The 24,777-nt window shown below is 48.8% G+C and overlaps 1 protein-coding gene across 2 annotated transcripts in view; it reads right to left on the reverse strand.

The window, feature by feature from the left end:
- Window positions 1-1,724: 1,724 nt before the first annotated feature.
- Window positions 1,725-24,777, reverse strand: part of MIA3 (MIA SH3 domain ER export factor 3) — a 78,033-nt gene continuing 54,980 nt past the window's right edge. Inside the window, exons 24-29 of one of the 2 annotated variants that reach the window (XM_083175595.1) lie at window positions 21,335-21,463; window positions 15,368-15,436; window positions 13,098-13,174; window positions 12,926-12,997; window positions 6,716-6,866; window positions 1,725-2,932 (exon numbers count right to left, since the gene is read on the reverse strand). In XM_083175595.1, the coding sequence (XP_083031721.1) occupies window positions 2,268-2,932; window positions 6,716-6,866; window positions 12,926-12,997; window positions 13,098-13,174; window positions 15,368-15,436; window positions 21,335-21,463 (1,163 nt within the window). In that variant the 3' untranslated portion in view covers window positions 1,725-2,267. The remainder of the gene's footprint in view (window positions 2,933-6,715; window positions 6,867-12,925; window positions 12,998-13,097; window positions 13,175-15,367; window positions 15,437-21,334; window positions 21,464-24,777) is intronic. The other variant, XM_083175596.1, reaches the window with a different exon arrangement.

The raw sequence follows: 24,777 nt of genomic DNA on the forward strand, positions 1-24,777 counted from the left end.
CTGCAAGTGCTCCGAGGCACCCCAGGGAGCCTAGGCGCACAGTTTGGGAACCACTGGGTTAATTAAATTGGTGAGGGGCAGAAGAAGGTGAGGAAGGGGCTGAGGAAATTGGTGAGGGGCAGAAGAAGGTGAGGAAGGGGCTGAGGAAATTGGTGAGGGGCAGAAGTAGGTGAGGAAGGGGCTGAGGAAATTGGTGAGGGGCAGAAGAAGGTGAGGAAGGGGCTGAGGAAATTGGTGAGGGGCAGAAGAAGGTGAGGAAGGGGCTGAGGAAATTGGTAAGGGACAGAAGAAGGTGAGGAAGGGGCTGAGGAAATTGGTGAGGGGCAGAAGAAGGTGAGGAAGGGGCTGAGGAAATTGGTAAGGGACAGAAGAAGGTGAGGAAGGGGTTGAGGAAATTGGTGAGGGGCAGAAGAAGGTGAGGAAACTGGTGAGGGGCATTAGAAGGTGAGGAAGGTGCTGAGGAAATTGTGAGGGGCAGAAGAAGGTGAGGAAGGGGCTACGTCGGCACCACTATCCATGCCAATGGGAAGTACTTTTTTGGGGTTTACATTTTCTCATGAACCCAAGTGTTCGCTCATAAAGGGGGAGCCCTACCTAAGCCTTGGAGAGAGACAGTACCAATCAGCTATCAACTGCCATTTTACAAGCAGTGTTTGATAAGTGACAGTTAGGGGCCAACTGGCTGTTACTTTATCGGTTTTCAAAACTTAGTACATCTGCCGCTAAATCCAACTTGTGTGTCAGCTGCATTCCTAGGTGTTTATTGCCGATATGCTTGAGCTTTAAAACCAAAGAGCATGTCTGATGTGTCACCCGGATGAGATAGAGTAGGACTGAGCAGATGGAGAAGACTTTGGTGCAGCTTGACAAGAGCTGCAGTAACTGTAACTAACATTCCTGGTTTATAAAGTCTAGAATATAATAATGTTCTTCATTCTAGCACCCCGCTCTGTTTTCACAGAATCCATTGACCGATACACCGTACTGGATTGCTAATACACACCCTCAATATATTAGGGAGTAACTCTATACTAGTGATTTTCAACCTCTCTCAACTCACGGCACACCAGTCAAGCTTTTACAATTACCAAGGCACACCATCATCAGACCCCCACAGGGAAAAACACATTAGCCACACAGGAATAAAAAACAAATCCATTGTCCCCCATATGAAAATACAAATCACACTGGTCCCCACAGGTAACAAAAATGAAATACATTGGCCCTCGCATGAACACAAGAGACCAGTAAATAACAGTTGAACTAGTAGTGGTCGCTGTAAACTGGTGTGGATATCGGAGATCCGGGGGCACACTTAAGTACAGATCAAGCACATTTGGGTGCCACGGCACAGTGGTTGGAATATGCTGCTCTATATATATATATATCCAAACACAGTTACATTAGAACAAGTGTAGTGTTCATTCTAGCACCCTGCTCCTTGTCAAATCCTTGTAGTTCCGCCTTTCTGCCTGGGGTGTTGCTGTCTGCTGTGGTACTTCAAGAAAAGTCTGATTTCTAGGTCAATGTTGAGATACAAACCAGACTGTTGTAGAAACACCACAGCAGAGAGTGACACCCCAGGCAGGAAGGAGGAACTGCAAGGATTTTTCAAGGAGCAGAGTTCTAGAATGAAGACTAAAGTGCATACACACTCTCCTGCCTGCTCCAGGTTGTAGGTAACACAGAACCAGTCGGCTAAATGATGACATTGTCACACCAAAATGTTTACAATTCTTTATTATTTTCCATCTTACAGAGTTATGTGTGTTTCTGGCATTTAATACCAGATGTTAAAAATAATTCCTTATCCTATGTAAACCAGTGGTATATTATATTATTTAAGCTAGCTGGGCGTGGAAAAGCAAATCAGAATAATGATATTCTTAATAAAACGTATTTCCACAGGAAATGTTTTCAACGATTTTCGACATTCAAATTTTCCACCTCCACAAATAACGGATGCGTATGATACATTAAATTAAAAAAACAAAAAAACACATGGGCATTTGTATTGGACATTTTGAAATCGTAAAAACAAAATTATTATTCCAAATCTGAAAAAAAAAAAAAGACCAAACTAAATTTCAGTTTGTTGTGAATCATTTTTAAACCATTAGAAATTCTAATTAGATTTAAGGTAATAAAATATTTATTGCTAATATAAGACACATGAAATAATAAATCAAAAGTTTGTGTAAACCGGTAACTTTTAATCCATTCTGAGACCACGGAACTGCGTTGTGAGATTCTGTCCATTTGCCTTGTTAGGACTTTTGACCTTGAGAATGTTCGTGGTCTGTCTGCGATGGTTGATTATGTGGTGGTTGTGGAAAAGCGTGGTGCTCGGGTAATGAAGGCCCGGTCGGTACTCCAGGGTGAGAACCTCGGGAAAAGTCTCTGATTCCAGCATGTGGAGGACCTGGTGGAAAGTCTCTTCCTCCAGGTGGCAGAGGTCTTGGCATGAAATCTCTTGAACCAGTTGGAACCCCGGGTGGGAAGTCCCTGGCTCCAGGAGGTGGCAGTCTTGGAATATACTCTCTGGGAGGTGGGAGACCTGGCGGTATATCTCTAGCACCTGGTGGAAAGTCTCTCATGCCAGGAGGAATCAGACCTGGTGGAAAGTCCCGAGGTGGAAGACCTGGGTGGAAATCCCGAGCTCCTGGATGGAAATCCCGACCTCCTGGCAGTGGTGGACCTGGTGGGAAGTCCCTTGTTCCGGGAGGTGGCAGGCCTGGTGGGAAGTCCCTCACTCCCGGAGGCGGCAGTATTGGGTAATCCCTAGGACCATGCAACGGAACAGAGCCTGGAGGAAATTCCCTAGGTGGTAGCGGCCCTCGGACGTGACTCCTGGGATCTGAAGAGGGCATCGGACCTGGTGGTAGCAAAGGCCTTGGTGGAAAGTCTCTCACACCTGGTGGTGGACCATGCACTGCAACAAAAACAAAATAAAAAATATTTTATTAGGGCCATAGCATTTCTTTTCACCCAAAGACTAGCCCAACACTGTTGCTGTAGAACACTCATGGTTACATAATGATTACAAACTATAGACCTTTTCTGAAATGTTACATGGTAAACAGGATGTGCTATTATCTAATGCTGGTACATCCTCATTTACATGTCTTCCACGTAAAAACGGCAGGACATAAATTGTGGAAAAGGTCTTAACTCAAATCTGTAGAGGGACAGTGTCTGTAAGTAATACTAAGGGATGGTGTTGCAATGTTCTCTGCTTAGATTTGCCTAGCCCAAGGGATGGTTATACAAATGCTGCGTCACCCAGGCTGGGAAATGCATTTCTATTTGCCAATTCTGTCATATTCTGGAAAAGGCCCAAAATATGACAAAACGCCCTAAAGTTGGCATACCCCTGCAATCCTTTGCCACTAGGTAGTGCCATTAAACTTATTTACTGTAAGACAATCATTGCTCAATAAAGACAGGCAGGAGACCTCTGGGAAGAAGCAGAATAGATCACATGGAAGAGAGGCAATGGACTATGGGCACCACTGGCTGAGCTGACAGGTGACACAGGCAGCAGTGAGTGCTGAGCTGGTCCTGCTCTGTGCTTACCTAATGAGCGGGACCATCTCCCCTGTATGTGCACGCGTGACTTATACCCCTTTTATACCGCCGCAAAAACCCGGGTCAGCAGTGGTGTAAATAGGTCAACTATCTGGGTAGAGGGCAGTGTAAATGGGTACGCCGGGTCTTCCAACCCAGCTCCCGTTTAGATGATATCATCTCCAAGCGCCGCCTCTGTCTACACTGCGGGTAGACAACGCAGCGTCACCGGTGCAAATCCCGGGATCTGACCTGGCTTGGATCAGTGTTCCAAATGCCGGGTCAGATCCAGGATTTTAGGTGTAAAAGCGGTATTAACTAGTACTGCAGATTTTTTGATATAACCAAATGTGCTGGTGCATGGATCGCTGTAAAACCATGCCTTGTAAATGAATGCCCCTTTAAAAACATTCCAAAAAAATAAAAATCAGACGTTTGTCCAGCATTCCACACCACTGCCATACGCGCGCCACAATACAGCCGGCCAAGGATCTGCATTGCTCCATCCTGAGGCCTGAGATAAGCCGGGAAGGTTCCCTGCAGTCTGTGCATGCATCCAAGAAGCCGTCACTCCCAGACCCCATTAAATTGCCTACTACAGAGCTCTCCTCCCAGAAGTTCCATCACGCATACTATTTCAATGCCTGGTTCTATGGTGCCTACACCCTGCCAAGGAATTCATTATATGTCCCCGTAAGACAGGGCAGCTTCCACACAACCTTCAATCACTCGTTTCTACAGAGCCGCAAGTGGTCACCTGCAATAATATCACTCTGATAAATGGTTCATTACTGCTGGCCTCAGACAGACGCCAGGTCCTAGACTCCAGCATCAGTATATTATATAGGTTTATTTAACCTCGAGCATTAACCACTTACCTGACATGGCCGTATTTTTTACACAAATGTTTTTTTTTTTTTCAAATTATTAAATCATTTTGGTTTAAATACAAGTTCTGCACCTAATTCTAAGTGGTTTTAAGAATAATAATTGCAAGTTGAGCAGTTAAGGGGGAGGAATCCTCCCAATCAGAGCAGTTAGGATGGGAGATCACACCAACGTTCCCTGCTGCTGTAGCACTGGTAGGGAATGTATCCCAAACACTTGGGAGACATAGGGATGCTGGCTGTCCGTATAACAGAGCTCAGGCTATACTGCCGGCCAGGGGGAAGAAAGAGACACTAGATTATAGGACAGCTGTCCCACTAACAAACATCACAATAACCCAAGTTATCAATCAGAATGAGCATCTCTCCCATATACAGACTGATTATAAGCACAGGTGCTGTATACAGCTTTCCCTGGACACAGAGTGAACACTGTGGTCTGTAAGACCACAACCCCTGAAGCCTGTCTCGCACATGGAAATACCTTGCTCACTGGCTTATATGGAGGATGTCCACTACACTACAATACCAACCAACCCCAGATTACCAGGGTAATAATGTAACCGTAACAAGCCTCGCACTAATAACATACACTTCTACCATGTCCAGTATAAACAAACATATCTGGATGTTACAATGAAATAGAATGGAAATTGTATGGCAATATAAAATCTCACACACACACACACATCCCATCCCAGGGCCTCATCACCCAACATTACAGCGGTCATCAGTCATCGCTTTGTTATCTGGAACATTCTTTTCCTTGAAGATTTGGTTTAAAAATCCTCAAAACATCTTCAACAATAAATAATGCCCTACTCCCAAACCCAGGTCCTCACCTCTGCCATGCCCAGACAACCAATAATGGGATGGTCTCCAAGCATTAGGGCTAACTGTTCCTTTTGGATCCCCCCAAAAACAGAACATAAACGTTCTACAGTTTCCAGAACCATGAACCGTTCCCCTATGTGGTAACAGAACACCTGACACGAGGCACGGGAGCATCAATATTACACATTTAAAATGCAGTTTGAGATCCAACAATTTTATTTAGTGTTCTTTTAAAAAGCCTCCGTGTACAAATGTGTAATATATATGGGAACATCTGAAAAACTCATGCCAAGCTTTTGACTGTAGACCTTAGCCATGTGGGGATACGGTCTGTTGGTTTACCTAAAGATGGTCAACAGTCATTTGGTTGACAACACTAGGTCAACATACTGCAAGGTCGACATGGGACAAGGTCGACAGGACATTAGGTTGACAGTCAAACGGTTGACATGGGGTTTTTCACAGTTTTTTGAGCAGACGTGTGCCGACAGGCGGTATTTCATGCCCTACCATCCACTAGGGCGGGGTGGGAGAATAAAATAGTGTGCCGAGCGTAGCGAGAGGAAGTGGTACTTTTACCTGTGTCCATGTCGACTGTGTCAACATTCGGGTCAAAAACCCCATGTCGACCTAATGACCTGTCGACCTTGTCCCATGTCGACCAAACCCCTTTCGACCTTGCAGTATGTCGACCTAACCATCTTTAGGTCAACCAACCAATCCATACCCGCCATGTCGACCTATTTCAGGTATTGATTCAATGTATGTCGCACTTCACAGGGTCGACCTAGTGACCATACCCGTACAGAAAGTCCTGCAGGTCGGAGTCGGAAGTGGGAACAGACAATGGTCCTTACTCTGGTTCACTCGCAAAGGCAAATTCCTTATCTAATGGACAAAACCATGTGCACTGCAGGTGGGGCAGATGTAACTTGTGCAGAGAGTTAGATTTGGGTGGGGTTTTTTACTACAAAGTGAGATCTAGGTACTTATGTATTATCTGGGCTCCCATGTTAAATGCACCCCATTTTTTCATACCCCTACTATCCAACTACGCATGGAATTGATTTTATATAGTGTGGCGAGCACAGCGAGCCACCGTGCCCGAAGCGTGGCGAGCGCAGCGAGCCCCGCGAGGGGATGCGGTCTCATAAGAAAAACGGGAGCCCAGATATTACATAAGTACCGAGATCTATATTGCAGTGTAGAAATAATTCAGCCAGTATTTACCCTGCACAGAAACAATATAACTCACCTCAATCTAATTCTCTCTGCACATGTTACATCTGCCCCCCCTGCAGTGCAGCATGGTTTTTATCCATTAAAGAAGGAATCTGCCTTTGTGAGTGAACCAGAATAAGGGCCAGTGTCTGGGTCTAGGACCATTGGGTCAAGTAATAAAGCAACATGTGGCACAATGTACGTACTTTGTGGTGGTGGCAGCGACCGTGATCCGAAGGAACCTCTGGGCGGATGCGGACCAATGAAACGTGGAGGAGGCATCATGGGTGCACCCGCCGGCGAGTTCATAACCGGTGTGCCAGGATATGAGGGCGGACCCTTAGCTATCGGCATTACCTGCAAAAAGACACAAAGGTTTTACATTATTACCGGCAAGTCATCATTCTCCGAGTTACACAACTATTTCCATTGCTTTTAGTACAGAGAAAATAAATAATATTCATTTACATGCGTTATATGTAACCAACAAGGCCACGGACCAGGTGAGGGCGGCAATGAGGGGCGCACGGGGACCAGGTGAGGGCGGCAATGAGGGGCGCACGGGGACCAGGTGAGGGCGGCGATGAGGGGCGCACGGGGCCCAGGTGAGGGCGGAGATGAGGGGCGCACGGGGCCCAGGTGAGGGCGGAGATGAGGGGCGCACGGGGCCCAGGTGAGGGCGGAGATGAGGGGCGCACGCGGCCCAGGTGAGGACGGAGATGAGGAGCGCACGCGGCCCAGGTGAGGACGGAGATGAGGGGCGCACGCGGCCCAGGTGAGGACGGAGATGAGGGACGCACGCGGCCCAGGGGAGGCCGGAGATGAGGGACGCACGCGGACCAGGTGAGGCCGGAGATGAGGGACGCACGCGGCCCAGGGGAGGCTGGAGATGAGGGACGCACGCGGCCCAGGGGAGGCCGGAGATGAGGGACGCACGCGGCCCAGGGGAGGCCGGAGATGAGGGACGCACGCGGACCAGGGGAGGCCGGAGATGAGGGGCGCACGCAGCCCAGGTGAGGGCGGAGATGAGGGGCGCACGCGGCCCAGGTGAGGACGGAGATGAGGGACGCACGCGGACCAGGTGAGGACGGAGATGAGGGACGCACGCGGACCAGGTGAGGACGGAGATGAGGGACGCACACGGACCAGGTGAGGGCAGAGATGAGGGACGCACACGGACCAGGTGAGGGCGGAGATGAGGGACGCACACGGACCAGGTGAGGGCGGAGATGAGGGGCGCACGGGGCCCAGGTGAGGGCGGAGATGAGGGGCGCACGGGGCCCAGGTGAGGGCGGAGATGAGGGGCGCACGGGGCCCAGGTGAGGGCGGAGATGAGGGGCGCACGGGGCCCAGGTGAGGGCGGCGATGAGGGGCGCACGCGGACCAGGTGAGGGCGGCGATGAGGGGCGCACGGGGCCCAGGTGAGGGCGGCGATGAGGGGCGCACGGGGCCCAGGTGAGGGCGGAGATGAGGGGCGCACGGGGCCCAGGTGAGGGCGGAGATGAGGGGCGCACGGGGCCCAGGTGAGGGCGGAGATGAGGGGCGCACGCGGCCCAGGTGAGGACGGAGATGAGGAGCGCACGCGGCCCAGGTGAGGACGGAGATGAGGGGCGCACGCGGCCCAGGTGAGGACGGAGATGAGGGACGCACGCGGCCCAGGGGAGGCCGGAGATGAGGGACGCACGCGGCCCAGGGGAGGCCGGAGATGAGGGACGCACGCGGACCAGGTGAGGACGGAGATGAGGGACGCACGCGGCCCAGGGGAGGCTGGAGATGAGGGACGCACGCGGCCCAGGGGAGGCCGGAGATGAGGGGCGCACGCAGCCCAGGGGAGGCCGGAGATGAGGGGCGCACACGGCCCAGGTGAGGACGGAGATGAGGGACGCACACGGCCCAGGGGAGGCCGGAGATGAGGGACGCACGCGGACCAGGTGAGGCCGGAGATGAGGGACGCACGCGGCCCAGGGGAGGCCGGAGATGAGGGACGCACGCGGCCCAGGGGAGGCCGGAGATGAGGGACGCACGCGGACCAGGGGAGGCCGGAGATGAGGGGCGCACGCAGCCCAGGTGAGGGCGGAGATGAGGGGCGCACGCGGCCCAGGTGAGGACGGAGATGAGGGACGCACGCGGACCAGGTGAGGACGGAGATGAGGGACGCACGCGGACCAGGTGAGGACGGAGATGAGGGACGCACACGGACCAGGTGAGGGCAGAGATGAGGGACGCACACGGACCAGGTGAGGGCGGAGATGAGGGACGCACACGGACCAGGTGAGGGCGGAGATTAGGGACGCACACGGACCAGGTGAGGGCGGAGATGAGGGACGCACACGGACCAGGTGAGGGCGGAGATGAGGGACGCACACGGCCCAGGTGAGGACGGAGATGAGGGACGCACACGGACAACCTGCACAAAGTCGCTTAAATTATATAAAACTTGACGTTCAGCTTATTAGGAAGAGCAAGTCGTTATTCAGTACAGGCCATTTTTATAATGTGCTAGTATTCGATTAATCCATTTTACTGGCATTTACTGGCATGTAATAACCCCCAGGGGTTATTACATACAGAGTTATCCCCCAATAACTCACCATAGATTAGCAAATAACCATAATTTATACTAATATCAAACCACGAACATGTAACAACTTTGCAGCTGGTTTAAAGGACTTGGCTGGAATCAAAATTGCAAGTGCAAAATATGCAGCGGAGAAAGCAGTAAGATTAGCTCGCAGAGCTGGCTGTATAGGCAAGGTGTGCCCAGCGTGGCGCGGGTAGTGTAGGTGCCTGTGTGCTACAGTCGCGCCAAACATCCCTTTCTCATAAAGCCAGGTCCTGCGCAACTCGGCTTGTTTTGTAACTTGAACTGCGTTTTGTCACAAGACTGCATTAAATAAGTTCATATGCAACACGTGTACATCTGCGCCTGGGTTACACCGAGAGATAGCAGTGCTATATGTGCCTGGTTACACCAGGAGAGAGCAGTAGTATATGTGCCTGGGTTACACCAGGAGAGAGCAGTAATATATGTGCCTGGGTTACACCAGGAGAGAGCAGTAATATATGTGCCTGGCTTACACCAGGAGAGAGCAGTAGTATATGTGCCTGGGTTACACCGGGAGAGAGCAGTAGTATATGTGCCTGGGTTACAGTGGGAGAGAGCAGTAGTATATGTGCCTGGGTTACATCGGGAGAGAGCAGTAGTATATGTGCCTGGGTTACAGTGGGAGAGAGCGGTAGTATATGTGCCTGGGTTACACCAGGAGAGAGCAGTAATATATGTGCCTGGGTTACACCAGGAGAGAGCAGTAATATATGTGCCTGGCTTACACCAGGAGAGAGCAGTAGTATATGTGCCTGGGTTACAGTGGGAGAGAGCAGTAGTATATGTGCCTGGGTTACAGTGGGAGAGAGCAGTAGTATATGTGCCTGGGTTACAGTGGGAGAGAGCAGTAGTATATGTGCCTGGGTTACAGTGGGAGAGAGCAGTAGTATATGTGCCTGGGTTACATCGGGAGAGAGCAGTAGTATATGTGCCTGGGTTACAGTGGGAGAGAGCAGTAGTATATGTGCCTGGGTTACAGTGGGAGAGAGCAGTAGTATATGTGTCTGGGTTACAGTGGGAGAGAGCAGTAGTATATGTGTCTGGGTTACAGCGGGAGAGAGCGGTAGTACATGTGCCTGGGTTACACCAGGGGAGAGCGGTAGTACATGTGTTACACCGGGGGAGAGCGGTAGTACATGTGTTACACCGGGAGAGAGCAGTAGTATATGTGCCTGGGTTACACCGGGAGAGAGCAGTAGTATATGTGCCTGGGTTACACTGGAAGAGAGCAGTAATATATGTGCCTGGGTTACAGTGGGAGAGAGCAGTAGTATATATGTGCCTGGGTTACAGTGGGAGAGAGCAGTAGTATATGTGCCTGGGTTACAGTGGGAGAGAGCAGTAGTATATGTGCCTGGGTTACACCAGGAGAGAGCGGTAGTATATGTGCCTGGGTTACACCGGGAGAGAGCGGTAGTACATGTGCCTGGGTTACACCAGGGGAGAGCGGTAGTACATGTGTTACACCGGGAGAGAGCAGTAGTATATGTGCCTGGGTTACACCGGGAGAGAGCAGTAGTATATGTGCCTGGGTTACACCGGGAGAGAGCAGTAGTATATGTGCCTGGGTTACACTGGGAGAGAGCGGTAGTATATGTGCCTGGGTTACACTGGGAGAGAGCGGTAGTATATGTGTCTGGATTACTCCAGGAGAGAGCAGTAGTATATGTGCCTGGGTTACACCAGGAGAGAGCGGTAGTATATGTGCCTGGGTTACACCGGGAGAGAGCAGTAGTATATGTGCCTGGGTTACACCGGGAGAGAGCGGTAGTATATGTGCCTGGGTTACACTGGGAGAGAGCAGTAGTATATGTGCCTGGGTTACACCAGGAGAGAGCAGTAGTATATGTGCCTGGGTTACACCAGGAGAGAGCAGTAGTATATGTGCCTGGGTTACAGCGGGAGAGAGCAGTAGTATATGTGCCTGGGTTACAGTGGAGAGAGCAGTAGTATATGTGCCTGGGTTACATCGGGAGAGAGCAGTAGTATATGTGCCTGGGTTACACTGGGAGAGAGCGGTAGTATATGTGTCTGGATTACTCCAGGAGAGAGCAGTAGTATATGTGCCTGGGTTACACTGGGAGAGAGCGGTAGTATATGTGCCTGGGTTACACCAGGGGAGAGCGGTAGTACATGTGTTACACCGGGGGAGAGCGGTAGTACATGTGTTACACCGGGAGAGAGCAGTAGTATATGTGCCTGGGTTACACAGGGAGAGAGTGGTAGTATATGTGCCTGGGTTACATCGGGAGAGAGCAGTAGTATATGTGCCTGGGTTACACCGGGAAAGAGCAGTAGTATATATGTGCCTGGGTTACACTGGGAGAGAGCAGTAGTATATGTGCCTGGGTTACATCGGGAGAGAGCAGTAGTATATGTGCCTGGGTTACAGCGGGAGAGAGCGGTAATATATGTGCCTGGGTTACACCGGGAGAGAGAGGTAGTATATGTGCCTGGGTTACAGTGGGAGAGAGCAGTAGTATATGTGCTTGGGTTACACTGGGATAGAGCGGTAGTATATGTGCCTGGGTTACACCGGGAGAGAGCGGTAGTATATGTGCCTGGGTTACACCGGGAGAGAGCGGTAGTATATGTGCCTGGGTTACAGCGAGAGAGAGCAGTAGTATATGTGCTTGGGTTACACTGGGATAGAGCGGTAGTATATGTGCCTGGGTTACACTGGGAGAGAGCGGTAATATATGTGCCTGGGTTACATCGGGAGAGAGCAGTAGTATATGTGCCTGGGTTACATCGGGAGAGAGCAGTAGTATATGTGCCTGGGTTACAGCGGGAGAGAGCGGTAGTATATGTGCCTGGGTTACACCGTGAGAGAGTGGTAGTATATGTGCCTTGGTTACACAGGGAGAGAGCGGTAGTACATGTGCCTGGGTTACACTGGGAGAGAGTGGTAGTATATGTGCCTTGGTTACACTGGGAGAGAGTGGTAGTATATGTGCCTTGGTTACACTGGGAGAGAGCTGTAGTATATGTACCTGGGTTACACCGAGAGAGAGCGGTAGTATATGTGCCTGGGTTACACCGGGAGAGAGAGGTAGTATATGTGCCTGGGTTACACTGGGAGAGAGCGGTAATATATGTTCCTGGGTTACACCGGGAGAGAGCAGTAGTATATGTGCCTGGGTTACACTGGGAGAGAGTGGTAGTATATGTACCTGGGTTACACCGGGAGAGAGCGGTAGTATATGTGTCTGGATTACTCCAGGAGAGAGCAGTATATGACTCTTCAATAATCCCACCAATTAGTACATTTCTCAATACCAACCAATCTATATTCCCTGGTGTTTACATCTTACCCGTAAGTATGCACAATAACAATATTAGTAGTTTCCGCAAACTTTGGAGACCATACTGAATTCTATGCACTGTGCAGTATTCCCCATACAGCACACTGTATGCATTGCCTCTATCTACCACTACTGCATTGTTTAGTACATTCAGCGGCTGGCTGCGTCTTACCTGCAGAGGTTTATGTACCATAATGTACCAGATCCAGAGGACGACAAAAGGGTACTTTTTTTGCAATTACAACATTCTTGCTGTTAAAATGTAATATTACTATACACAGCAGTTCCAAACACAATGTTGAAGATTAGATGCAAGATGCGCGTGTATTATGGAAGGAGACGAGGATGCAGGATTTAAAGCAGAAAAGTTTACCAAAAAAAAAGAACACCAAAAACCCCATTGTATCCCTTATGGATAGAGCCCTCACATGCAAGGTTAGTACCCAATGTTCTCCAACAAAGCGGTCAGTATACACCTAACCCAATGCATGGTGCAGAATACTCACTGGCGCGGGCTCCTCAGACTGTGGGGAACTAGCGGGCACATTGGGCGCCTCGGGCTCATTAGATGGGATTGGCTTTTAGTTTTACAAGAAGAAAGGCGTTTAGAGAACAGAACACATACACGGGGCGACAGCTTCAAATGTGATCTAGAGTTTGGGGTTCCTGAGTACTCACCAAGCCATCCACAGCCATAGAGGGTGACGAGGTCCTGGGACCACTGTTTACCATCGTTGTAGAGTGACCGAGGTCCACTGCAACAGACAAGAGATCACAGCGTTACCCCTCTCTTCTCATACTATCACTTTACTGTAGAACTTCTGCTGTTTAGTCGAAGAGTAAAACAAGTCCATAGCTAGGTGCGTTATTAATGGTAACGGCACAATGGGGTTGAGATGGACCAAAAAAAACGATTCAAAAGATGTACTCAGGCACAAGAGTCCTTGGGGGCAGACACATTTGGGGAAATTCAATTTTAGATGGGATGTTGCTATTGGCAACCAATCTATTATCTTCTGGAAGGTGGTAAATAAATAAGTAGATTGTGATTGGCTGTCCATAGCGTCATCCCATCTGAAATAGAACTCCTATCTTTGTGGGAGACTTTCAGCCCGTAGGGGGAGCACGTGAGCAGGTTCCTCTGTGCTGAGACGCAGTCAGTGGTCCCGATTCAGACCTGATCACTAGGCAGCATATATTTGAATATGAATTGCCCCCGGTGATTTTGTGGTGGGCCCCTAGTGCACACTGCAGTGCCACAATAATATGGGGGATATACAGGGAGATTTCCCATTGCAGATGCTACCTACTGTTATACAGACCATACTTGATAAATGCTAGCTAGAAGCCAACTGGTTGCTAGGGACAACCACTTCACTGTGAGATACATCTATCCACCTCTTTTTCAGGTGACTGTGGCCCGTGGGATAACACCTCCTGTAATATTATCTCTCTTCCTTCTGGCGGCTCTCAGTACATGTGTCACACACCGCAATACCCGAAGCACTGTCACACACCGCAATATACAAAGCACTGTCACACACCGCAATACACGAAGCACTGTCACACACCGCAATACCCGAAGCACTGTCACACACCACAATATACAAAGCACTGTCACACGCCGCAATACACGAAGCACTGTCACACACCGCAATACCCGAAGCACTGTCACACACCGCAATACACAAAGCACTGTCACACACCGCAATACCCGAAGCACTGTCACACACCGCAATATACAAAGCACTGTCACACACAGCAATACCCGAAGCACTGTCACACACCGCAATATACAAAGCACTGTCACACACAGCAATATACGAAGCACTGTCACACACCGCAATACCCGAAGCACTGTCACACACCGCAATACCCGAAGCACTGTCACACACCGCAATATTCAAAGCACTGTCACACACCGCAATATACAAAGCACTGTCACACACCGCAATATACAAAGCACTGTCACACACCGCAATATACAAAGCACTGTCCCACACCGCAATATACAAAGCACTGTCCCACACCGCAATATAGAAAGCACTGTCACACACAGCAATATACGAAGCACTGTCACACATAGCAATATACGAAGCACTGTCCCACACCACAATATACGAAGCACGGTCCCACACCACAATTTACAAAGCACTGTCACACACCGCAATATACAAAGCACTGTCACACACCGCAATATACAAAGCACTGTCACACACCGCAATATACAAAGCACTGTCACACACAGCAATATACAAAGTACTGTCCCACACAGCAATATACAAAGTACTGTCCCACACAGCAATATACAAAGCACTGTCACACACCGCAATATACAAAGCACTGTCACACACCGCAATATACAAAGCACTGTCACACACCGCAATATACGAAGCACTGTCCCACACAGCAATACACAAAGCACTGTCCCACACAGCAATATACGAAGCACTGTCCCACACAGCAATACACAAAGCACTGTCCCACACAGCAATATACAAAGTACTGTCCCACACAGCAATATACGAAGCACTGTCCCACACAGCAATACACAAAGCACTGTCCCACACAGCAATACACAAAGCACTGTCACACACAGCAATATAAAAAGCACTGTCACACACCGCAACATACAAAGCACTGTCACACACCGCAATATACAAAGCACTGTCACACACAGCAATATACAAAGCACTGTCCCACACAGCAATACACAAAGCACTGTCCCACACCGCAATACACAAAGCACTGTCCCACACAGCAATACACGAAGCACTGTCCCACACAGCAATATACGAAGCACTGTCACACACAGCAATATAAAAAGCACTGTCACACATCGCAACATACAAAGCACTGTCACATACCGCAATATACAAAGCACTGTCCCACACAGCAATACACAAAGCACTTTCACACACAGCAATATACAAAGCACTGTCACATACCGGGAGCAGACGTTCTTCCGGAGACCTCAGGAGGGGGACGCCTGGACCCTGCAGAAACATCTATACCACCTGCAGATCAAAGAGATTACAACAACTTCTGATTAGATTGTAAAAAAAAATATCTAAAAATGAGAATTACTTATTTAGTTCTAGAATTCATTTTTGCCATAGGAACATGTCCGGAGAGGTGATTGGGGTACTGTATGGTCATTAGGAATATTCACTACAAAGATCACACACACACACACACACACGAGGACAGCGGTGCACAATGAAATGAAAGTTCCAGATCTATGCAGTGATGAAGGCGAAAATGATGTCACCGAGAAGCACTGAAGAACGCCATTGGCGGGATGTAATAGCATCCATGTTGGACAGTGGTGAAGGATGCCAGCCTAATGATGAGGTTTTTTTTAAAGGGGCGATAATTTAAATACCATGCCATGTAAATGACGGCCACTTTATAAAAAAAAAAATAGCAAAATATTGGGTGAGCCACCAAGAAACGGTCACTCAGAGAGAAGATATGACCAGGACGACTCTCTAAGGATTAGCAGCAGGTGGGGCTGATGCAGAGGTGTCGGAGTTGGGGGCATAAGTTACGTCAAAAGTACTGTATTTTAACAAATGTGTAGAATCGCACCCACGTCAAGATGCGCCCTCCTCCACATTGCGCCACATTCTCAGCATCATCGTGAAAATATATATATATATATATATATATATATATATATATATATATATATATATATATATATATATATATATATATATATATATATATACACACACACACACACACAAGCGAGGATGGGAATGCACTCCTCTCGCCAAACAACTTGCCCGGTGCCTTCCCTGGATACTCCTGGCGTGGAGACCAAATGTAGAGAGATGCGTGGGCGGCACTCGGAATAAACAACTCACACTTGAGGCGGGTGTATCATCAACGTTTCGAGACTCTTTATTTAATGTCTCGTCATCAGGATATATAAAACAAAATGAAAACACATACATTTATATACATACCCCCACCAGTGATACATCGCGGTGATGGCGGGAAAACGGGATTCGCGCTGCCCTATGACGTCACACGCGTCACCGTGGCCATGACTACCTGTACGGCATCACGGGACTGTGGATACGTCAAAGCGCCGCTTACCACGCTCACGCATCTCCATGACAACAAAAACATAAATCAAAACAATGTAAAACGACAGTGTATCAGAGATACATGCAGCAAGGCAGTAAGATACAATCAATAACAGTATAGATGCAAAGAATTTCAAAGTTACACGGGGCATAGAATATGATCACATAATACATATACTCATAAGAAGCAGTGTAGTCCTGGTGCCTCATTCAGGCCACCAGGTGCCAGCGTCCCCAAGCGTTGAATCCAGCTTGCCTCCTTCCTTAATAATTTAAGAGCACGATCACCGCCCCGTAAAGAGACGGGTACGTGGTCAATAATGATACATTTCAAGGCTGCCACCGTGTGCCTCGCCTTGAGAAAATGGCGAGCGACCGGCTGGTCACTACTCCCCTTCTCCAGTGCGGCTTTGATGGAAGAGCGATGTCCAGCAATACGTTCCCGAAGGGTTCTTTCTGTTTTGCCAACATAATTAAGCGAACAGGGACAGGAGAGCATATATACAATAAATTTAGTGGTACAGGTAACCCGATGTTGTATCAACATCTTTTTACCTGAATGGGGATGTAAAAAATATGAACTTGCGGTCATAGAGCGGCAGGTGGTACAGTCTAGACATTTAAAGCAACCAAGTCTGGGTCTGAGAAATTGTTCACTGCTGTTGGCACTTAAGCCAGTGACATCAGCCTTTACAATGATGTCCCTGACATTTCTGCCTCTACTGTAACAATTCATAAGTGAAGTGTCTCGAAGACCCAGTGTCTCATCACTTACTTACTAGTAGCACCAATGATGGGGCTAGTGGTGTTAAAATGATTAACCCATGGGAGTCTACCTTGACCTTTCTCTTTTTTGTTTTGTTGGAGCAGGGCATCTCTGTCCCTATTCATAGCCTTATCTTTAGCCTGGAGTAATGATGCCAGTTGATAGCCTCTGGCAAGAAACTTAGTGATCATTTTATCAATCTCAGACTCAGCCTTGAGGTCCGTACTACAGATCCTCCTCGCTCTTATGAACTGAGAAAACGGGAGTCCATATTTCATGCTTTTAGGATGGAAACTAGATGCATGTAAAAGGGAGTTACGGTCTGTCATTTTAGTGAAAACACTAGTAGAAATCAACCCTTCATTGACCTCAATAAGTACGTCCAAAAAGTGGACAGAGGTTGTGTCGACAGTATATGTCAATTTAATGGGACTACCACCAGCATTTTGTTTCTCAATAAGCAGAGTGAGGGCCTGTATGGGGCCAGTCCAGATGAGGAATAAATCATCGATGTATCTCGCATAGAACAGCACCATGCGAGAAACATCGATATCAGAAAAAAAGAGGTCTTTTTCAATCTCCAGCATAAAGGTGTTGGCATACGATGGGGCGAAATTCGACCCCATCGCACACCCAGAGGTCTGAAGGTAGAACCTTCCATCATATAAAAAGTAATTATGGGTAAGTACCATTTCTAAAAGCCGCAAGAAAAAATCAGTGTCAGGACCCCTATACGATTGATTACCGACGACCAGTTTCTTAACTGCCACCAGACCCTGGTCGTTGGGTATCACCGTATAGAGGCTCGTCACGTCCAGACTAACCAGCAGACTGCCAGGGGGGGACAATTTGTACCGTGGATAAACGTTTAAGAAAGGACGTGGTGTCCTGTAAAAAACCAGGGGTGGAGGAGACACAAGGTTGAAGGAGGGCATCAATATAAGTCGAGACATTCTGAAACAATGAGTCCCTGGCGGCTATAATGGGCCGACCAGGTGGAGTAATAAGACTCTTATGGATTTTAGGAAGAGTGTACAGGAGCGGCACGACCGGGGCTTTGGGTAACAGAGCTTTAGCAAGATTTTCACTAATAACACCCTCCGTCACCGCATCCTGTAACACTCTTCCCAACTCCACTTTAAATATCGTGGTGGGGTCTCTAGGCAACAACCTATACACATTAGTGTCTGCCAGTTGTCTGGCAATCTCACACTTGTAATCTTTTAAATCTTGTATAACAATTGCCCCGCCTTTATCAGCGGGGCGAAATACAATATCAGTGTAGGAGCCCATGTCATTCAGTGCTTCCAATTCAAGCCTAGAAAGGTTATTATGTTGCTTAAATTTACTACTGGGGTGTTTTAATGCCTCAGACACCTCATAGTCAAGTGAGCGATTGAATGTTTTAATTGTAGCACTGTTGGACAATGGCTCAAACACTAATCGTGGTTGTAAGAGACCGCAGTTGTTCAGGGATATCAACATTGGTAACATTAGTAATATTTTGTCTTTTTATTAAAGAATTCTTTCAACTTAAGTTGCCTCGACAACTGGTCACTCATTAAATTATGGTCACTCATTAAATCTGATGAGACACTGGGTCTTCGAGACACTTCACTTATGAATTGTTACAGTAGAGGCAGAAATGTCAGGGACATCATTGTAAAGGCTGATGTCACTGGCTTAAGTGCCAACAGCAGTGAACAATTTCTCAGACCCAGACTTGGTTGCTTTAAATGTCTAGACTGTACCACCTGCCGCTCTATGACCGCAAGTTCATATTTTATACATCCCCATTCAGGTAAAAAGATGTTGATACAACATCGGGTTACCTGTACCACTAAATTTATTGTATATATGCTCTCCTGTCCCTGTTCGCTTAATTATGTTGGCAAACAGAAAGAACCCTTCGGGAACGTATTGCTGGACATCGCTCTTCCATCAAAGCCGCACTGGAGAAGGGGAGTAGTGACCAGCCGGTCGCTCGCCATTTTCTCAAGGCGAGGCACACGGTGGCAGCCTTGAAATGTATCATTATTGACCACGTACCCGTCTCTTTATGGGGCGGTGATCGTGCTCTTAAATTATTAAGGAAGGAGGCAAGCTGGATTCAACGCTTGGGGACGCTGGCACCTGGTGGCCTGAATGAGGCACCAGGACTACACTGCTTCTTATGAGTATATGTATTATGTGATCATATTCTATGCCCCGTGTAACTTTGAAATTCTTTGCATCTATACTGTTATTGATTGTATCTTACTGCCTTGCTGCATGTATCTCTGATACACTGTCGTTTTACATTGTTTTGATTTATGTTTTTGTTGTCATGGAGATGCGTGAGCGTGGTAAGCGGCGCTTTGACGTATCCACAGTCCCGTGATGCCGTACAGGTAGTCATGGCCACGGTGACGCGTGTGACGTCATAGGGCAGCGCGAATCCCGTTTTCCCGCCATCACCGCGATGTATCACTGGTGGGGGTATGTATATAAATGTATGTGTTTTCATTTGTTTTATATATCCTGATGACGAGACATTAAATAAAGAGTCTCGAAACGTTGATGATACACCCGGCCTCAAGTGTGAGTTGTTTATTCCGAGTGCCGCCCACGCATCTCTCTCTCTCTCTCTCTCTCTCTCTCTCTCTCTCTCTCTCTCTCTCTCTCTCTCTCTCTCTCTCTCTCTCTCTCTCTCTCTCTCTCTCTCTCTCTCTCTCTCTCTCTCTCTCTCTCTCTCTCTCTCATTATAATATTAGACATTGAATTTATTGTGGGCGTACAATTCACAGGAGCTGGCAGGTTCAGGACGGCTGTCTAAATCACATCTCTCTTGTGGTTCACAATGGTCACATGATTACAGGAGTCATGTGACACGAGGCGGTCACAGACATTGGGGCATCCGGTGGTTTTGGAGAACAGTAGAGCAATGATAAACATGTTATCTATGGTACATTTACACACACAGATCAGTCAGTTTCCGTGGAGACCTTTACTACAGTTGTGTGCTTTGGATTAGAAATAATTCTTGGGCGGAGGAGGGGGGGGACCATATATAGTTAAAGAAAAAAATCATGTGTAAGTTCCCAAGAAATGTCCCAGGGCTATTCCAGATGAGCAATGTATTCATTACACTCTTGTGACAACCTGAAGCACTGATTACAAGTGTTCCAGGAAAGAGGTCCAAGTTGCTGATTGCTCCCCTCAGATCTCCCCCGTGTTCTCCCTCTGCCAGATAGTCATTAGGACGATCGGGATGGGGCCACGTTGTTACTTAGCGTCCCACAACAAGCTTTCTGGGTGAGATCATGTAGGAGCATCAAACAAATCCCTAATAATCACTGCCAAAGTGCCCGATGTCCCCCCGTTCACCCGAACAATGCTGGACGTGGCTGCAGAATCATTGGGGGTTAGAGGATAACTTATCATGGGGCCACATTGAGATGCTTACAATGCTATTCTCTTAGAAACCCACACTAGGGCATTAATGGAGGGTATCTGTGCAGTGAAAGAAAGGGCAGTGTGGGAAGGGGGTCAGTAAGTGGTGTTGCCCATAGCAACCAATCTTGCGGGATTTAGGGTTATGCAATCATGGTTATTATTACTTGTACAGTATTTGTGGCTGATATTTTCTGTCTTGTTATTTATTCTACACTCTATTCTACAATCCTGCCCTTTAAATCCAAAGTGGTAAACTGGTCATCAAGATCTAACAACAGGTCCCATTTACAGACCACCTAGCAGCTGGTGCACAGGTGTAGTCGCTACTAACAGTAACATTTTGCAGGCCCCCTAGCTGGTGCACAGGTGTAGTCACTACTAACAGTAACATTTTGCAGGCCCCCTAGCTGGTGCACAGCTTTAGTCATTACTAACTGTCACATTTTCCAGGCCCCCTAGCTGGTGCACAGGTGCAGTCATTACTGTAACATTTTCAAACATGTGCTGCATTCATTCCTAACCAACACATTCTACAAATCCCCAGGTGGCCTGGAGAACTCACTGGTGCTAGATCTCGATGACCATATCTGCACAGGACGGTCAATAACCCAAGTTACCTTTGGAGTCCTCTGATCTGCTGAGGTTGGCAGAAGCTGACCGGACAGATACATCCATCATCATTGGAGGAGAAGGGGCGCCACCACTTACAGGCGAAGGACCAAATGAGCCGTCCCTGCTCAGAGCGCCTATATATAAAGTAGAGACAGAATTATGAGAAATGCAGAAATGTTTGCTGTCTCTTAACTACCACTAATTTGAATAAAAGACCATAATATCTGTAAGCGTTGGATGGTTAAATACACCCAAGATTACAAGTTCTTTAATCTGTAGATTTGGGAGGTGTAATCCTTTAAAGAACTATAGAAGTAGCCTTGGGTGGCGTTCAATCATTTAGGATAACAAAACTCCCTCCCTGACCATAACAAATATATACCAATTACAGATGCACCAATTAACTGATCCCCTGGAGTACCCGATGGCTGATACGGGTCCAAGCAGCGCTCATCTCTAACTGCATAACTAATGAGATCATGAGAAGTCTGGTGACACCTGGTGTGGTAACAGAGACCCCTGGAAAGTCTCAAGGGTGACACCTAGGTGCAGGTCACATCCCCCACCCCCATAGTGATCGATGCCTCTGCTGTGATATAATTTTGTCTTCTTTAGGTACTGATGGACTAAGGCCCTTATTCTGGTTCACTCACAAAGGCAACCTCCATCTCAAATGCACAAAAGCATGCTGCACTGCAGGTGGGGCAGTTGTAACATGTACAGATAAGGGGATTTTTGTCCTTACCTGGAAAATCCTTATTTCTGAATCCTTTGGTGGACACTGGGACAGTGGGAAGGGGGCGGAGCCATGGCGACAGGCACCAAGTAGCTAACACTTTAGTGGTGCAGCCCAGGCCCCTCCTTCCCCACACTCCATCCTAGGTCAGTTTAGACTACCACCGGACTTAGGAGCACAGGAAAGGAGAGAATGAAAGAAAGAAAAAGAGAGATCTTGTATTACCATGAACAAGAGCATTCCCTAAAACCAACCCATCAGCCGATCAGGGGCGTCTGGGCGGGCGCCCAGTGTCCACCAAAGGATTCAGAAATAAGGATTTTCCAGGTAAGGACAAAAATCCCCTTATTTCCTTCATGCCATTGGTGGCCACTGGGACAGTGGGACGTCCCACCGCTGTCCCCTCACGGGAGGGAACGCTCCTGAGCTGCAGAAAGAACGCCACGGCCGAACGCAGAGTCGACCTCGGTGAAAGTATCAAACCTGTAGTGGCGTATAAAAGTGTGCATAGAAGACCATGTGGCTGCGCGGCACAGCTGCTCTGCGGAGACTCCTGAAGCCGCAGCCCACGATGATCCTACCGAGCGAGTGGAATGGGCCGTGAGCCCTGCTGGCGCCGGCCTATTCGCCAGGAGGTATGCCTGCTGAACCGTAAGCCGCAACCACCTGGCAATGGACTGTTTAGATGCGGGCCAACCCCGCTTCTGATGATCATAAAGAACAAACAAAGCTTCTGTTCTTCTAATCTCCCTGGTCCTATCCACATAGATGCGAAGGGCCCGAACCACATCGAGAGCCCCTCCACTTCTTGAATCCTGGAAAGCAGGAACTACGATTTCCTGGTTTACGTGAAACCTGGAAACCACTTTTGGCAGGTAACCCAACCTGGTACGGAGGACTGCCCGATCTTGGTGGAAGACCAAAAACGGTGGCTTACAAGATAGAGCGGTCAAATCCGAGACCCGCCTAGCTGACGCAATCGCCAGAAGGAAACACACCTTCCATGAAAGCCAACGCAACTCCACCGAGTCCAGAGGCTCAAACGGAGCCACCTGAAGAGCTCTCAGAACCAAAGGCAGATCCCACGGGACTACGGGACTCCGAAAGGGAGGAGTCACGTGCATGACCCCCTGGAGGAAAGTGCGAACCTCCGGTCTTGTCGCAATGCGCCTCTGAAACAGAACCGAGAGCGCCGAGACCTGAACCTTCAAAGTGGAATGTTGAAGGCCCAAATCCAGTCCCGACTGCAAGAAGGCCAAAACCTTGGGCAACGAGAACCTCCTTGGATTCTTCTCGTGCTCTTCACACCAGCGAAAGAAAGAACTCCAGATCCTGTAGTAGACTCTTGCTGAAGACGGCTTCCTGGCCGCTATCATGGTTCTTATCACAGAATCTGAGAACCCCCTGTCTCTTAAGATTTCCCTCTCAAGAGCCAAGCCGTCAAACCGAGACGAGCTAGGTTGGGATGTTGACAGGGTCCCTGAGACAGAAGGTCTGGTCGGAGAGGTAACCGCCACTGAGGTTCCTCCGCCATGAGCAGGAGATCGGCGTACCAGGCCCTGCGTGGCCAGTTTGGGGCCACCAGGATTACCCTTACCCGTTCCCGTTTGAGTCTTCTTAGGAACCGAGGAAGAAGAGCCACCGGCGGGAAGGCGTACACCAGATCGAACGGCCAAGGTGCCGACAGAGCGTCGACTAGAAATGCGCCTGGATCCCGAGTCCTGGACCCGTAGCAAGGCAACTTGTGATTCCACCGGGATGCCAGGAGGTCTATCTGAGGCCTTCCCCAACGAAGGGTTAGAGAGTGAAACACCTCTGGATGAAGAGACCATTCTCCGGAGTGGATCTCTTGGCGGCTCAGAAAGTCTGCCTCCCAGTTTTCGACGCCGGGAATGTACACTGCCGACAATGCCAAGAGGTGACGTTCTGCCCAACGAAGAATTGGCTGTACCTCCAGAAAAGCTGCTCTGCTCCGAGTTCCCCCCTGGTGATTGATGTATGCCACCGCCGTGGCGTTGTCTGTCTGTACCTTGACTGCACGAGAGCAAATCAGGGGGGCCGCCTGGAGAAGGGCTAAGTAGATCGCCCTGAGCTCTAGAATATTGATCGGCAACCCCGACTCCTGGTGGGACCAAACTCCCTGGTAGGATCGGTCCTCCACCACCGCTCCCCAGCCCCTGAGGCTGGCATCCGTCGTCAAGAGTACCCAGTCGGAGACTAGGAAGGGCCGTCCCATAGACAGGTGACGTGGCTTGAGCCACCAGAGCAACGATAGTCGAACCTCCTGAGAGAGTACTACCTCCTGCCTCTTCAGAGCCTGTGGTGAACGGTTCCAATACTTGAGGATCTGGTGTTGCAACGGACGAGAGTGAAATTGGGCAAATTCCACCATCTCGAAGCACGAGACCATCTTGCCCAAAATCTTCATGCATAGATGAAGAGAGACTCTCCTGTGCTTGAGAAATCCTCGTAAGAGGGCCTGCAAAGCCAGCCGCTTCTTGTCTGGAAGATAGACCCTCTGGGCCTGGGAATCCAGACGCGCTCCCAGATGTATCATCTCCTGGGAGGGTTCCAGGCTGGACTTGCGCCAGTTCACTAGCCAACCGTGAGCCTGGAGCAGGTCCAGCGTAATGCCTAGATGTTGCAGGAGTAGTTCTCTGGACTGTCCCAGAATCAGAAGGTCGTCCAGATAAGGCAGAATCCGCACTCCCT

Source organism: Crinia signifera, chromosome 3 (assembly GCF_055691185.1).
Source record: "Crinia signifera chromosome 3, ASM5569118v1, whole genome shotgun sequence".
In the NCBI taxonomy this organism is placed as follows: Eukaryota; Metazoa; Chordata; class Amphibia; order Anura; family Myobatrachidae; genus Crinia; species Crinia signifera.